We start from the raw sequence: 16,904 nt of genomic DNA, 5'->3' as shown, positions 1-16,904 counted from the left end.
CACACACACACACACACACACACACACACACACACACACACACACACACACACACACACACACACACACACACACATATATATATATATATATATATATATATATATATATATATATATATATACATATATACATTTGTTGTAATACAATGTATTCATATTATTATTAAATAAAATGTACAGATCATTGACTGATTTATTAATTCATTCATTGCTGGTATTTTTTGTGGTGTAATCATTTCTTAAATATTTCTGCAAGGGAGAAAAATAAAAACTTATATTGATATTATAATACATTAAAGGTGCATCAGCTCTTCAGCACCTGATTAATTCTAGCCAATGAGACTGCAAGAACTCTGCATCATTAATGAACTGTCAATTCTGACTTCAACGGGTATAGCCCAACTTTCTATTAAAATGTGTGTAAAATTAGTCAAAATCGTTGTGTTTTAATTAATAGAAATTAAATGACACCCATTTAAAGGTTAGTTTGATTGAGGAGCCTATTACTTGTCGCTGGTTTAAACGACAAACAGGTTTAACAGCCGACTAGTCTCTTATTCACAATGCTTTATTTTTTAAAGACAAATGCGGAAAATTAGTTTATTAAAGGAACACTCCACACAGTGATATTATGCAGTCCCTGAAAATAGTTCCCAGCAACTCTGCTATTGCTGCAACTACACAAACTAGCTGAGGACTATTTTCAGGCACTGCGTGATATCACTGCACCTGCTGCGACCATGATACGGCAACACAGTTCCTTGATTATTACGCCGGAATAGTTCCTAATCATATCGGCTAGACTAACTTTAAATTTTTTGCTGGTCTTACTACACAATATAATTACAGAAGAGTCAAATTTTAATAGGAATAATATCTAAACTCTTTTTTTTTTTAACGCGATGCTACTGGTCTAATATAGGATTTAATAATGTATGCTAAGCTATGCTCAAAGTGCTATCCCCAGACCCGAAGATCAACTGAATTCATTCAAAAGCAGTAAAACTAAATTTATTAACTGTTGAAGTTGGAGAATGAGCCTATTTCAAAAAAGTGGAGTGGTCCTTTAAGATTAAAATATGTCAAACCATGAGATGAATAGGAAGGTTTCTGTATTATTTTCTCTGTTAGTATCTCCACATGCAGTATGATTGACTGAGCAGTATTGACGCATTACACATTCTCTCCAACACTGATTACATAAAGCTGTTTCCATTAATGACCTCTATAGCCACATTGAATCAAGTGTTGACTTTCACAATGCACACTGACTTAGACTCTATATGTGAGGTGGTACTTTCCCCAGAGGAAAATATATAAAACTGCTAAGGGTTTATTGAAAATGTAAATTCATTGCCTGCCAGCAGGAGGCACTTTTGGAACATCAGAATTTGTGGTTTCCCCATTAAGGGCTGTACACATAGCAGAGCTTGTCCTCACTAAATGAAAATGACATCAAACCTTTTCTAAAGATAGTCAGTTCTTTTCAGAGATACATTCATATAAAAGACCAGCGGCGCATGTTGACTTTGAAATGTGCAGAGCTCATGCTTATGCAACAAAGTCAAAGCCTTTTGAAAAATCTATTTGTGGCGGGCTTCCACAAATGAATCAATGTATGGGAAACACTGCAATGCTAAAACTATAACTAAAGTATGCAGCATGCACATTTTGTGTATGGAAAGAATACCCGGCTTACCTAATACATTTGCCAAATTTTGTATTATTCAGCAGAACGCTCTGTGTGTAATGTATCCCACAATGCAGTGCACTTGACTCAACTGGTGTGATGCATGATTCTAAACATCTCTTTCTTGACTTTCTTGACTTTCTAATTAACTTTATAATTGATCAGATTAAAAGTTATTACATTATTACACTAATTTGGATAAATAAACGTTTTATTTTACACTGTGCTGTTTGACATTTTTTAATATAACCTCTACTCTGTAGTATACAGTGTAGGTACGCTGCAGTAAGCTAGTATTCTGTTCCAGACATACTGTACCCTGAGCATCATGTTTATTTTCCCAACATGTACCTGCCCAGCATCTATAATCACTCCAGCAGCTGCTTCTAAACGCTGTGTTTGCACTGCTGTGCTCCAGCTGGCTTTCTAATAGTTATCTTCTGATAGCTTTACTCAAGCCAAATGGCATCATGAAACCTGTCAACACGAGAGTCAGCGTCTGCACACCAGCAGCCAACCTATAAACCACTTTCTCTGTTCTAATAGCTCAATGGCTCAACAGCATGGGCCACGTTTTGGCCACCAGAGGGCAATAAGAGAACAGATGTAGTTTCAATTTTCCACTCACAATGGTTTCAGTTTCATGTGATTCAAAGAATAGAAAGGAATAAACCTAAAAAATCAGATGTATTTAAGTGATACTGGGGGAGATTTCTGGCTCAGACACAAATAGGTAATAAAACATACACTAAATATATATGAAAGTGAAAGTGAAAGAAAGTGAAGTGACATTCAGCCAAGTATGGTGACCCATACTCAGAAATTGTGCTCTGCATTTAACCCATCCGAAATGCACACACACAGAGCAGTGAACACACAAACACACACACTGTGAGCACACACCCGGAGCAGTGGACAGCCATTTATGCTGCGGCGCCCGGGGAGCAGTTGGGGGTTCGATGCCTTGCTCAAGGGCACCTAAGTCATGGTATTGAAGGTGGAGAGAGAACTGTACATGCACTCCCCCCATCCACAATTCCGTATTATATATTATATTATATATATTATATATTCTGTATGTGTTCTTCCCATTAATGTGAAAGGAGACCATTGATGAAAGTAAAATGCAAATATCTCAGAATTAACCAGTGCCTGAATAGAAAATAGAAAATAAATATTAATGTTTTCCCATATATATGTGTGTGTGTGTGTGTGTGTGTTCTTGTTTTTGTGACATATCAGGACACAACTCTGTATAATGACATGGGTATGACACAGGTATTACAAGGAGTGGGTGACTTATGAGGACATAACCCATGTCCCCATTTTTCAAAATGCTTAAAAATTATACAGAATTGTTTTTTTTTTTTTTTTTATCTTTTTTCTTTTTTTGAGAAAGTAAAAATGCACAAAGTTTCCTGTGAGGGTTAGGGTTAGGTGTAGGGTTGGTGTAGGGCCATAGAATATACAGTTTGTACAGTATAAAAACCATTATGCCTATGAGATGTCCCCACTTTTCACAAAACCAAACATGTGTGTGTGGGCGTTTATTTATTTATTTTACCAATGCATAAAATATAGCCTTAGTCTTAGTAATGAGTAGACACATTAATTTGTGGGTTTATAAATTGTGATTTTAATTAAACATGAATTCCAATATAACACAAGTGTGCAAAAAAAATCAATGCAATTAATTATAATTATTATTATTTCATTTTATGAAAGCATTCAGCATGCTCACCATACAACTTAAGGGATTACAATCTGAAGTCAAACATAGCAATATTACAAATGTGACTATGGTGATTTCCAAGTACAAACAAATTAGGGTGAGCTTCCATGCATTATAGTAAAAACTGGTTACGGAAGTAACCATTCACAACCCATTTTACCTCTGTAATCTCTTTTTTTTTAAGATGTAAAATTAGAGTAGGACGGACTTTGATTTTATCCATTGGGAATTGACTGAATGGAGAAAAATAGGTATTGCACACCTGAATGCAACAGAAAAATCTATGAAAGTAGCTTCACTTTTTATTTCATTTTGTGCTAATCAAAAGTGAGTCCAAATGAGTGTAAAATCAAAATGTCAATCTGTACCTTGAATGCAACTTAAATTTCTTTGAATAAAAGCATCTGCCAAATCCATAAATGTAAAATAAATTTGGAAATGTGGAACTTGCTTTCAAAGCTAAAGGGCATCAGAAATCACTGATAGAGGAACAAGACTCTTACTTTTTCCCTACTATGAGGCTGTGATAGAGGGGCTTCACAATAATGTGCAGGTAAAGCGAGCTGTCAATGAGGTACTCCGATGCTCTACGCTGCAGGTCCGCTTCCAACAGGAAGTCTCCCGCCTCCTCTGTACTCTGGTGGAAGTTGTAGACATGACGGACCACCACCTTCCCCTGCTTGCGGGCTGAAACGATGACAGTCTTTTGAAAGCTGACGCCAGCAAAGTCTGGGCTTGAGGTGGCCGGTGTGACGATGATCCGCGGACGTCCTCCATCGGTACGAGAGGGCTGCATGGATCCCTGCTCTGGATAAGCAGATCGCACACTAAGAGGAAGCCATCGGGGTGAGAAAAGAGCATTCCAGGTCACACGTTTGCTGGCGTCGTAGCCACTCGGTCCAAGCTGAGTCTGAAAACTGAAGCTGCGGTCGTCCCGGGTTGGGTTGTTGATCACCCACGGGGAGCCCCATGCTTGTGACAGGTAGTTACGTGGCATAAAGAGGCTGCAGTTTACGTCAAAGTACTTTGCGAGCTGGATGGGTGAGGCTGCGTGGAACTGGAAGGCTAGGAAGAGCAGATCGCGTACCGATTCGTAATATTTCAGCATCACAGACGACTTCTTCTGCAGGTGGAACAAGTGTTGAGGTGATATCATGGCGTAACGTATTGCTTTAAGTGCGCTCTTGGCCGTCTCAACTGAGGGCTGGTTCTGGTTGATCCAGGCCTCCAGAGCTTCGTACAGCTCCAGTTCACTCTGCAGAACCAGGTCTGAACGCTGCAGCAAAGCGAGCAGCAGTTCTTCACTCACTGAGCTCCATTCAGCGCTGTGTAGAACCGATGACAGGTTCCAGGACAGGTACTGCAGGCAGCTGTTCTGCAGGGTCACATCCCCAATCTGCATGGAGTATTGGTACCAGCTCACCACGTGACCCGTGAGCGAGTCGCTGGACAGGTGCTGGGTCATGTATTGGGCAAGGCCCTGCTGGAGGTCCCACACGTGGTACTTGCTGGCGAGCTTGTGTAGAGGAATGGCCTGGTTCAGACGCACTGTGATGTCACCACAATATAAGTACCTGCAGGGAAAAGATCAACCTTTGATTTCCTTGAAATTATATATCCATAGCCTATGAAGATTGATAATGCTAAACTAAATGGTGCACTAATATTGTTTTTCTCTGTTCATAATCGATTTAGTTATCTGACAAAATGTGAGGTCTAGTTCTGGGAATGTCCCTGTATTAACTGCACTTTGGTTGCAGTAGATTCAAATCTATACAGCAGAAATATATATATAATAAAAAATGTAAATTATAAATAAAATTAATGTTTGGTTGAAGATCTACAACATTTAATACAATTATATTATATATGTGTGTGTGTGTGTGGGCATGTTTTTTGTGACATATCAGGACACAACTCTGTATAATGACATGGGTATGACACAGGTATTACAAGGAGAGGGTGACTTATGAGGACATAACCCATGTCCCCATTTTTCAAAACGCTTATAAATCATACAGAATGAGTTTTTTTGAGAAAGTAAAAATGCACAAAGTTTCCTGTGAGGGTTAGGTTTAGGTGTAGGGTTGGTGAAGGGCGATAGAATAAACAGTTTGTACATTATAAAAACCATTACACCTATGGGATGTCCCCACTTTTCACAAAAACAAACATGTGTGTGTGTGTGTGTGTGTGTGTGTGTGTGTGCTCTTGTTTTTGTGACATATCAGGACACAACTCTGTATAATGACAAAGGTATTACAAGGAGAGGGTGACTTATGAGAACATAACCCACGTCCCCATTTTTCAAAACGCTTATAAATCATACAGAATGAGTTTTTTTGAGAAAGTAAAAATGCACAAAGTTTCCTGTGAGGGTTAGGGTTAGGGTTGGTGTAGGGCCATATAATATACAGTTTGTACAGTATAAAAACCATTGCGCCTATGGGATGTCCCCACTTTTCACAAAAACAAATTAAAGTTCTATTGACAATCTATAATATAACATTAAAAATTTAAAAATAAACCTATTAATTAATAAACCTTGCTTTTGGGCCATTATCATTTTATATAAATCTTTTGCTCCAGTACTTCAAAATAAAACTCAAGAAGAGAAATTGAGATCATTGCGAGCAAAACATTACTGTCTACCAAAGTCAACTAAAAGGCAAAAAGATTATGTCATAGACCTTTTCCTAGAAAGCCCAGTAGGTTGCTCCCAGCTAGTGGAGTGTTATGGTTTATTGATTTATAGATTTAGGCTGGTAATGGGTAATTAGCTATCACCTCGGCCCTATGTTATTCCCTGGGGGTTGTGATTGTAATAAGTGAACAATTAGTAATGAATCACACACCTAATGAACTTGTCAAAGACAGCTGCACAGTCCGGTGACTCTCTGAGGAGCATCACAGTTGAGTTACGAGTCTGTAGGAGCTCATCAAACACGTCGCTCTGTAGAGTCAACACCAGCGAGTGAACATGGATGAGCTTCACCTCGTCCGTGTTTAAGGTCTGAACACGCAGGATCACGTCACTGCCGTTTCCCTGGGTCAGGAGAGCCTCCATGCGCTGCACCAGCACCATTGAATGGTTCAGTGTGGTAGCACTGTTCTCCAACACCACGTCCGACTTTAATGCAGCTGCAGGACAGAAATGGGAGATTTGTGAGAAGAATGGATTAAGAAAGAGGGCTTTTTAAAACCCCACAACTTCAGAAGAGTAAAAAAATCATTTTTATTCATTCAAAAACCTAGGACAATGAATAGTTTAGATGTTCTTGCATGCATTTGCACTGCATATTTTATCAGTTATTGAATAAATGCATGAACATAATCTTTCAAATAAATGTGGCCATTCTTGCTTGTATGTCATCTATGCAGTTGGAACCAGTGTTTTGAATTCAAAACACACCCAAAAATGTTTTTTCCATCCATTTCTTTCTGCCACTCAACTGCAAATTTTATTTTTTCCAAGCAATCAAAGGCATATAAAATTAAGTGTCAGACAAATTATAATGCATTTAAAGTGTGAAAGAGCCCAAGTTCAGGCAGAAGAAACGGAAGAAAAAGTTTGAATCACAAGCAAGATCAGTGTGAAAGACTCCGACTGCCGCTTGCTGCTCTTCAAGTCATGTGACTCATTCACTCACACCAGACAGTTTGAAAGCTACTGCATTTCCTGTGAAGATGGGGACTTCTCTTAGAAATGCAGCTGAATAGTGCAAAATTATGTCTACATAAAGAAATGCTTTAGATATTTAGATTTTTAAGTGAAATCATGTTTGAAATCTATATTAGATAGCCTATATCATTGTGCTTTTGTGCAAATGCAACTGCTGTACAGAAAATGACAATAAAATTCAATAAAATATTCAATCTTAATTGCTCGGATCATACTAAAGATAGCTTTTTGAATAAAAATTTGAAAAAAATAATAATAACAACACAACTCATAATAACCGCAGTGGCGGACTGGCCATCTGGAGCACCAGGAGAATTATATTATGTGTAAGCTTCGTAACAATATTTGTTAATATTGTCAATAACTGTCAAATATTATTATCAAACTTACTAGAAAATTGTAAATCTGAAGATATATATTATAATTCAAAATGTGTATTTAGGTAATTCACATGCATTATTTTACATTTCGAAAGTTTGAAGTAAGACTTTTTATGTATTTATTGAAAGAAGGCTGAATTTATCAGAACAAATACAGTAAAAACACTATTATGAAATATAGCATTTCAAAGTGTTTATTTTTATTGAAGATATTTTAAAATGTAATTTATTTCGGTGATCAAAGCTGAAGTTTAGCCTATACTCCAGTATTCAGTCACATGATCTTTCAGAAATCATTCTAATGTGCTAATTTGCTTAATTATTATCAGTTATTATTTGTGCACAATTATTAATAATGGTTCTAATTAAAACTTTTTTTAACTGTGATACTTTTTCAGGATTATTTGACGAATACAGTTATTTGTATAAATAAGTAATTTGTATGAATCTCTTACTGTCACTTAAATCACAACGGTTTTCAACATTGATAGTAATCAGAAATGTTTCTTGAGCAGCAAATCAGTATATTACTGATTTCTGAAGGAACATGTGACACTGAAGACTGCAGTATGATGTTGAAAATTCAGCTTTGCATCACAGGAATAAATTACATTTTAACATGTATTCTCATAGAAAAGAGCTATTTCAAATTGTAACATTATATATTTCACAATGTTACTGTTTACTGTATTTTTCATCATGGTAAGAATTTCTATACTCCACAATTGGAGCGCTATTCAATAAAATGACAGGAGATGTCAAGCTCCTTAAAAACAACAAATGTAAGACCAATAGAAAGGCACAATAAAAACAGCCACTTTTTACTCCCAGTCCGCCCCTGCATTCACCTACTAAACAAATCTCTGATCTTACCTCCTACACAAAGTGCCACACAAAGACTGGCCAGAAAGACCCCGACAGGAACGCTTCCTCCAGAGTTCACCATCTCTCGTCCTGTATTAATGTCGTCCTACCTTGCCTTTTCTCCACTCCAGCCTCTCTCTGTCTCTGTGTGTGAGTGCTGCCCAGTCTCCCTGTCCCACACTCTTTATGTAGGACGCTGGCACATCGCTGAGCATCTCTCATGGAGCGATGGAGCGCATTGATTGGTGGAATCCAGCTGGGCCGTTGCCATGACGACCGCTTTGATTGTGAGTTTCTCCTCTTTCAATGTTACATGGTATCGATCTGTGGCACTGGGCCGCTTTTTTGGACTGAAGTGGGCGTCTGGAGAGGGATGCGGTCTACACACGGGGTCTATTGTTACTGTATTAGCTCAAATAAAGAAAAAGAATACACTGGAAGATAAATATCATTGTGCATTCTTGCACAATACTGGATTCCTTATGGATTTAATAACATCTTTAAACAAACGCATTCACAAGTCAATGACTGTGTGAAGAAATACCCAGTCTACACCATATATCTACTCGAAAATTAAATGGGAAAGCATGAAAGGGAAATAAAACCATCAACAATCCAAGTGTTAAATTGTACAAATAAAAATAATGTACAAATGTGTGTTGTATATTATATACAATAAATGATCACTTGCTATTAAAAAGTAATATCACAGCTTTGATCAACAAGCCAGTTTCAAGCCAGGATGAGAATAAATGCCAATATTTCTATTATAACACCAGATAATCCTTTAATTTTTTCAAAAGTCAATATTTTACATGAGTCATTTGGAGTATTAAGAGACCAAATGCATGTGAACTCACTGTGCATTACATTAAAGTGTGAATTCATTTATTTTTTTGCATCATACACAGTCCTGCTACATCTTACTTGTAAATATTTTAGCACAAGATCCATCAATATGGTACTGTTGACCAGCAGACGTAGCAAAAGGTGTAAAAAAAATGAAAGACACACAGAGAGATAATACAATACTATTTAATACAAATAGCAGTGCATCATGTGGAGGTCTTGGCAGCTCTGTCCTTCTCTTGCTTGTCTCTCTGCTTCTGCCTCATCTGTCTGTACAGCAGCACCACTCTCTCCCGCTCTTCCTCCACAATCCTCTTCCTCGCCATTGATGGTTTGGTGAGCGACACAGGACTGTGACCCAGGAGGGAGTTCAGGAGAAGACCTTTGTTTGCCCCCTGGATGAATGATCAGGATGATAGTAATGAACACATAGCATTAATTAGCATCTCATAAAGGAGTGTATGCACCTAAAGAATTTACCTGGGGCTTAACTATGGCTTTCTTCGGTTTAACACTCAGTGATGGAGGCGCCATAGCAACCTCTCCAAACGCTACTTCATCTAAGAGGAAGAGAAATGATGGAATATGAATACGCTTTGCAATTTGATGCCGAATTTTACAGACTAAATATAACAGAAGTAATGCATGCCTTTGAACATCTCCTCTTCTTCGAGTTCCTCTTGCTGGTTTAGCTTCTTTTTCTGTTTCTGAAGTCTCCCTCTATTGAGCCTAAAATAAAGACAAAGACACTTTTAAAAAACTTAATGCAGGGTTAGAAATTAATACAGGCTTTATATATAGAAAATCCTGCATAATTACTATATGCATTTGCACTGAAAAAATGGCAACAACAACTGATTAGTATTAAATCGTGAACATCAATGCATGTCGAACAAGAGTTTTTTGTATACTATAATAGTATACATATAATAATAATCATATATACTATTATAGTTTTTGTTAATATTTTGTATTGTATTTTTATATTGTCTGTTTTCACTTACATTTTTTATTTAATTAATTATTTTAAATGTGTGTGGTTTTGTCATTTTTATTTTTTTTAAGTATTTTTAAGTATTAGTATTACTTATTATTTTAGCATCACATTTTTTTATTATTATTTTTAGTATATTATGAGTTAAGTACTTCGACAAACTAAACAAAAACGAAAAATGTTGCATTGGAAACTAACTGAAATACAAATATAATAAAGAATATTATAAAAATGTTACAAATAATGAAAAAGAAACTTTTTTATGGCTTTAGTTTTAGTTAATAATAATAACCCTGCGTTGAACGAACCATTTCTTTTTAGTGGATTTCTTCTCCTCTTTCTCCACTTCTTTCTTCACCTTGACCTCCGGCTGTCTCTGTTCCTGGTTGTTTGTGAGGAAGAGGACATGCTCAGCCTCTTCAGTCATGCGGCGGATATAATTCTTCTCGGACTCGTATTGCTTTCTGCGGAAGTGTGGAACAGGAATATCTCCTGAGAGCATCTTTGGCTTAAAGGCTAAAATAAGAAACATATATGAACATACAGCAAGATGTCCCCTCCTCTACTAGCCGTGTCATTGTGCAGTTTTTGTGGGTCAGTATCTTGTCTGCAGACGAAACCCAGACAGCTATGGCCCTCATGAATAACCTCAGTTTTCAAACAGCTAAACTACATGCAATCATTTCAACAGAATCCCAGTAAATCCACACTCTCCTCAACAATAAATGGATAACAACTATATGGATTGCCAAAAATAAATATCCTATGAAAGTGAAAGATCATACTGTGTGAAAACACTGTTTCAAAATAATCACTACTGGTCTTTCAGGCATTATGACAATAATTAATACTGACATATTATTGTTAACACAGCCATTATCAATAACATCATTACCAATCGCCAAGGCTTAAATCACGTTTTTAATAAAAACCTGTATTTACTTATTTATTTTAAAGAGAGAGACTTTTTCGTTTAGGAATTAACTTAATATTAACAAATGTGAATTGTTATTTGTGTAAGTATGGATCTGCTTTTATTGTGCGGTACAAACTGAAACACTTAACATGATTGTGTAAGACTGGCAATACCTTTTTTCTTCTTTTTGGAGCCCTGTTCCATCTTCTCTTTACTCTTCATGATTTCACGCAAGCGATGAGGAATCTGCTGGAGGTGGTCATCTGATGCAGGGTCATAACCCTTCGACTTCTTTTTACTAAAAGAAGACAAGACTCTCTACAATTAGATATTAACCTCAATCAACTGAGTTAACAAAAGCAATGTCTGACTGAGCAATGCTAAATAGTGCAACTGTGAAGCAACGAAATGGTTTTCAACAAGGATGCCGGCGCATATATTAAAAAAAATAATAAAATTAATTAAATAAAAACTTTTTTTAAATAAAAACTTTTTTTGTAAGTGTATAAGAAAAAACCTACTATCCATTTCTTTAAAATAAATAAATAAAAATGCAGGAACTAAACAAAATTTAAGAACTATACAAGAGCTAACCAAAAAATATACCAAAAAATAACCACAATACATTTCCAGGACTTTTACAGTAATTTCTGTCATATGAATACACGGTCTATTAATGTGGCATTTTCAATTTTGAAAACACATAGTGAATATTCATACATCTTCATGTGGGATTTAGGCCTTGTAATGAGAAGTGACAAATTGTGAACAACGCAAGGCTATTAACTTAGCATTACATCTTTAGGCATACCTTAACAAAAAGAAACTCCGCCTTCAACATTTTCTGTAAATCCATATGACGTATATGGCTAAAATAATGTGTTCTAGAATCGGGTTGTCAATTTACTTTATTTTATTGAAGTTTGTTTACCACCTGACAAGATTTCCAGACATAGCCACATATTCCTCCGAAACAGTCTTACTGAAGATGATTTAAGCCTCTGATTTACCTGGAATGCTTCTCATTCTTCTGTTGTTTGAGCTGTTTCTCTGTTTTCATTGTGTACTTTTCAGTAAATAACGCTTCCTCCAGCGGACGGTAAACTCGTGGTGTGTTTCTGCTCGTCTTCCTCTACGCCGCGGAGATCAGCAGCACATCAGCGCGCTACTGCCGCTCACTGGCTGAGGAAGGAACTCGCACTGTCCGCGCAGGCTCTGTGGTAAAATCATGTTTTTCGATTTAGTCTGGTCAAAAATACCCATTGTATGGCTTTTTAGTACGTTTTTTTTTTCTAGTGATTTCAACAAAAATTTGACTATCCGAGTTTATTAACTTCTCTCATCACCATAATGTATATGCTTAATTATTTACATTATAATTATGGTAACTGTTTCATGACCACACATCCAGACAAGATTTCAGTCATGTCTAAGTCAAATAGCTAAATTAAATTGCAGAGGTCTTATGTTAATAATTGTAACTCTACTGTTTTTGGGGGAACCCATATAATTTCAATATATTGCTTTAGTTCCTTCCCATTCCTGAATTTGATCTATCTTTCTCTAGGCCTACTTGTCTGAATAACATATTTCCTCTTTCCTTTATTTCTACTACTGTTGGATCATTTTCTTTGACGCTAACATTTTAATCAGGAACAACTACCACACCTTTCCTTCTGTAGTGCATCCACATGCTTTGAAAAGAAAATTGTCCTTAACGTATGATTTCAGATTAGCATCATGACGTGCTCTCTTGGTGCAGAGTGCTGTGTGTGAATTCATGACCAGCTAAGCTGACAAAATTTTGGCACATATAATAGAATTAAAAGGATACTCCAACCCAAAATGAAAATGTATTAATCACTAATCACATTAATCACTCGTTCCAAACACCATAAAAGCTCTTTTCATTCGTTTTGATATTCTCCAAAATGGTGTTACGGTAATGCAGAGAGACATAGAGGAGACAAATTGTTGAATTAAGTCATTATTTTTGTTTTCTTCGCACAGTAAAAGTATTCTCATTGCTTCATAACATTACAGTTGAACCACTGATGGCAGCTGGACTATTCTAATGATGCTTTTTGTACTTTTCTGGACCTTGACAGTGTATTTTACTTGTCAGTCAATGGAACAATCACAGGTCTCCCAGTTTTCATCCAAAATATCTTAAATTATCTTAAATTAAACTGTTCCGAAGATGAACAAAGCTCTTATGGGTTTGGAATGACAACTGATTAATGACAAAATTGTCATTTTGGGGTGGAGTAACCCTTTAAGTGTCATCTGGGGGAAAATGGTTAAATGTCAATTTCTTTCATAAGCTTTTTCCAATTTCTGAAACTTTTAGAGTTTTTCTTTAAAGTAGAGATGTAAAAATAGATAATGTCTAAACACCTGTTTTTAATTCTAAATATTGCATATGACACATAAAGTGTTTTCCAGGCAATGGAAATACAATAAAAGCTGCATTTTGCAAATGTGCATCACCACCAAATTGGTTTAATAAACTGGGTTCCACTCTTACCATTACATTAGTTTTATTTTCCAAACGCCTATATACACTCAGACCTCAGGCTTATTCAAACAGCCTCTCAGAACCAGCTGACTAAACCTTTCCATGAGCTCGGGACACCTGGATGACCCTAAGTCTCCACCTGAGGGAACAACACGCTCTTTGAGTCCAAAAAAGTGGACAGACGGATTGTTGACACATTCAGAATGGCCTGACTCACAGTTTCCTGAGAAAGCTCCACTCCCAGGTACCCACAAGTGACCTGCCCGCATAGCAGCCTCTTTATGACCTGTTTACATGCTAATTCCCCAAATATACTGTATTTTAATACTGTATTTTTAATTGCATAACACTGATTTCCTGGATTTTTTCAGTGCTGGACTGGCTGTCATTCAGAGAAGGTCAAAGGCCATTCACACGAAGAAGCCTAAATAAGAATTATCCTGTGCTTATGACATAACTTGGGGGGGGGGGGCATTCCAGGAAGGGTCGCCCAGCTTGTTGGGAAGCACCAGTGAGGAAATGGAAACAAACACCATAAAGGGTCATCTAGTTTCACCCAAGCTAAACCAAGTTGGCATGGGTTTTTACGACTGGCGTAGCACTTGTGAGAGTAATATGTCTGGATGTTGGTGTATTTAGAAATACCGGATGTAAACATAAGCTTTGAGCTCATCCACAACATATATTATGTGATTAAAATTGTTGTCTGTCTGCAGTGACCTGCTAAGGAACCCCTGAAAGAGAGGCGCTCACTATCCTACAATACTTCTGTGGGTGATGGTTTAGGTTTGCGCCAAAAAGAAAGATTCCTCTACCAATCTGAAATGGATATCTGTGATGTTTTGATCATCTGGCTGTGTTTAAGAGGACTGTTGAGGAACAAAGTTGTATAAAGATGCTTCATGACATCTCCTGTAATCGTAATCTCTATTCTTTTGTGATAGCATTGAGTCATGGACAGCAAGGTATATGCAAAGTGACATACACAGTTGGTATTGACAGTATGAGTCACTAAGTAAAAAAAACAACAAACAAGAGAAGCGGAGGTAGTTTTGTCTACAAACCTACATTTGAAAATTCCACCTCGCTGAACAATCTTAAATTATAAAGAAGCATTGGATATTTACTGCCAGCTCAGCGTCTCCACTGGGAGCTAGTGCTACACTAGTGCTCTGGAAAGAAGATAAAATCTATGTAGCATGAGTAGATGGTCTAGTCATTCACAGAACAAACTCATCAGTCCACAGTTTGCAAAGTCCAGTTTTTAGACATGAGCAGGGAAAAGATGTTTGGAGAGCTACTACAGATATTGCTACTACTTGTAGAACACGTGTAGAAGTATAAAAAAACATAAAACAAATAAATTAATTTCGCAATTTAGATTGTGACGTCTAGTTGTGCAGAAATCGCACACTTCACCTTTAACTTCTGAAGGACCTCATGTCCATTCTGAATTTGGATATCCACAGGAACGCTTTAACCGAGTCAATTTCGTTTGCTGCGCAAATAATAAATATCCCCCAATGCCAGAAGCTTCATTTAAATGGATTCCTTATCACTGGTGGTGGATTCCTTTCAGAAAATTATTTTATTTCTAAAATAGTCTTGAGCTAATATTTACAGATGCTAAAGAAGGCACTTGTGGTGAAAGAGAGCACAAGATGAGCCCTAGCTCTGAATTAAACCTCCAGATACCACACGGCCCCAAAACGGATGAAACTGGCCACTGACGCAAATCCTGAGACAGTGCGCAATCCAAGACACCGCCACATATTTCCCTCTTCTGTGTGTCTCTGTCTTGTTTTGTTTTTTTATGTCTCAGTTAACAGGACTTCTCAGAAGTGAATGCAATGTATTATTATGTTCCATTACAGGTTCTTTAAATAGAGTCATCATGCATCTTTGTTTCAATGTGTATGGATACTGTGGCACTAAATCGTTTTTGGACACTAAAGATGCAAATTTGTGTCTAGTGCAGTTCAAATTAGACATTTTTAAGCATGGCTTACTGGTAAATGTCCAAATGCTTTTTTGGGACCACTGTACATACTGCTGATTTACATGAAATGTACACATCTGACACTGACACTGCCATTGGTTGATCATCTTGCTATAAAGGCCACTTCATTATTCAGCATACTCCGAGGTACCAGGCACATGATTGGCAATAAATAGTTGTTGTCACTGTGTGAGGTCTTGGGGAAATGATACCTCTGTGTGTGTCCTCTCACATTTACATGCACTCATATTCACATTCCAGGGTGCATACAGACTGTGCAGAGGCGCTGGAGCCGGGATGTCTTGACCAGAGTCTCATGTCCACTGTCCACTGTTCCTGACTAGGACAGGCCAAAGCCAACCACAGGGGGAGAAAAAACAGTCTGTATCAGCAGAATGATGCAATGAAAGTGGGAGGATTTACACAACATCAACATAGAATCACAGTGGAAATTACACACTTCACCTTCAAGTGTGTAATTTCTGTGCAACTAGTAGCACCAAACAGAACTGTAATGGTTTTCTCTGTCTGCCCCTCAAATTCCCTGGAAAATACCTGTGCCGTTGTATTGTCTGGTGTTAAAATTATGTTTAATAGAGATCAAAAATAGATTCACTTGCTTAGTTGGGATCTTACCTCTTTGGCAACCTTTATATACTCAAGGTTCCCATGATCTGTCAGCAGCAGGAAGGGGTTTAAGCTTCGCCCATCCAATGTCTACACTCTTTCAATGCACTCTTCATGGTGAGCACTGCTCAATTCCCCACCTCGCAACTATGGTCTGTAGGAACAAGCTTCTTAAAATGTATTTTGGCCAAGTCACCGGGTCAGATACAGCATGGAGTTCTCTGGAGTGTCAATTTCCTCAATGAACATATAGAATTTAAATCAATGTTCAGACATTAATATTCAATACTTTGGGGTGTGGCTTTACCTCGGCATACAAAATATTCAGTTGTAGGCCATGATGTGGACAACCTGAAATGACCTAGTTCAAACGCTTTTACACAACACTTACTCTAAGGGACAGTGAGACGACTTTGTCCCTACAAAGCATTGTGCTAGATAGTGAATTATTGGCACATTTCCATTAGCAAATTGGACATGATTGAGAGGCTTTTTGTCTTACAGAATGCTTTCTTTGATGCCATATAGATACTACGTTTACATCTGAGCCCTCTACAGTGACACATGATTCCTATACAGTTTTTCTAGATACAATGGACTCCACTAACAAAACTGACCAAGTTTCCAACACATTAAAGGATTACTGGTAGT

General features: G+C 37.2%; 2 protein-coding genes across 2 annotated transcripts; both read right to left on the bottom strand.

Annotated features, from left to right (window-relative positions):
- Window positions 1–3,314: 3,314 nt before the first annotated feature.
- Window positions 3,315–8,972, bottom strand: btbd17b (BTB (POZ) domain containing 17b). The gene is made up of 3 exons (XM_026214573.1): window positions 8,360–8,972; window positions 6,280–6,565; window positions 3,315–4,998 (listed from the first exon to the last, which is right to left on the bottom strand). Exons 1-3 carry the CDS (start codon window positions 8,430–8,432, stop codon window positions 3,924–3,926), a joined length of 1,434 nt encoding a protein of 477 aa, XP_026070358.1. The 5' UTR covers window positions 8,433–8,972; the 3' UTR covers window positions 3,315–3,923.
- Window positions 8,973–9,369: 397 nt separating this feature from the next.
- Window positions 9,370–12,271, bottom strand: ccdc137 (coiled-coil domain containing 137). The gene is made up of 6 exons (XM_026214600.1): window positions 12,120–12,271; window positions 11,283–11,407; window positions 10,502–10,709; window positions 9,849–9,928; window positions 9,680–9,759; window positions 9,370–9,594 (listed from the first exon to the last, which is right to left on the bottom strand). The coding sequence occupies exons 1-6, from the start codon at window positions 12,167–12,169 to the stop codon at window positions 9,406–9,408; spliced, it is 732 nt and encodes a 243-aa protein (XP_026070385.1). The 5' UTR covers window positions 12,170–12,271; the 3' UTR covers window positions 9,370–9,405.
- Between the last annotated feature and the right edge of the window lie 4,633 nt (window positions 12,272–16,904).

The sequence above is a fragment of the Carassius auratus genome, chromosome 3 (assembly GCF_003368295.1).
Source record: "Carassius auratus strain Wakin chromosome 3, ASM336829v1, whole genome shotgun sequence".
Taxonomy (NCBI): domain Eukaryota; kingdom Metazoa; phylum Chordata; class Actinopteri; order Cypriniformes; family Cyprinidae; genus Carassius; species Carassius auratus.
This window is presented reverse-complemented; position numbering and strand designations above follow the sequence as displayed.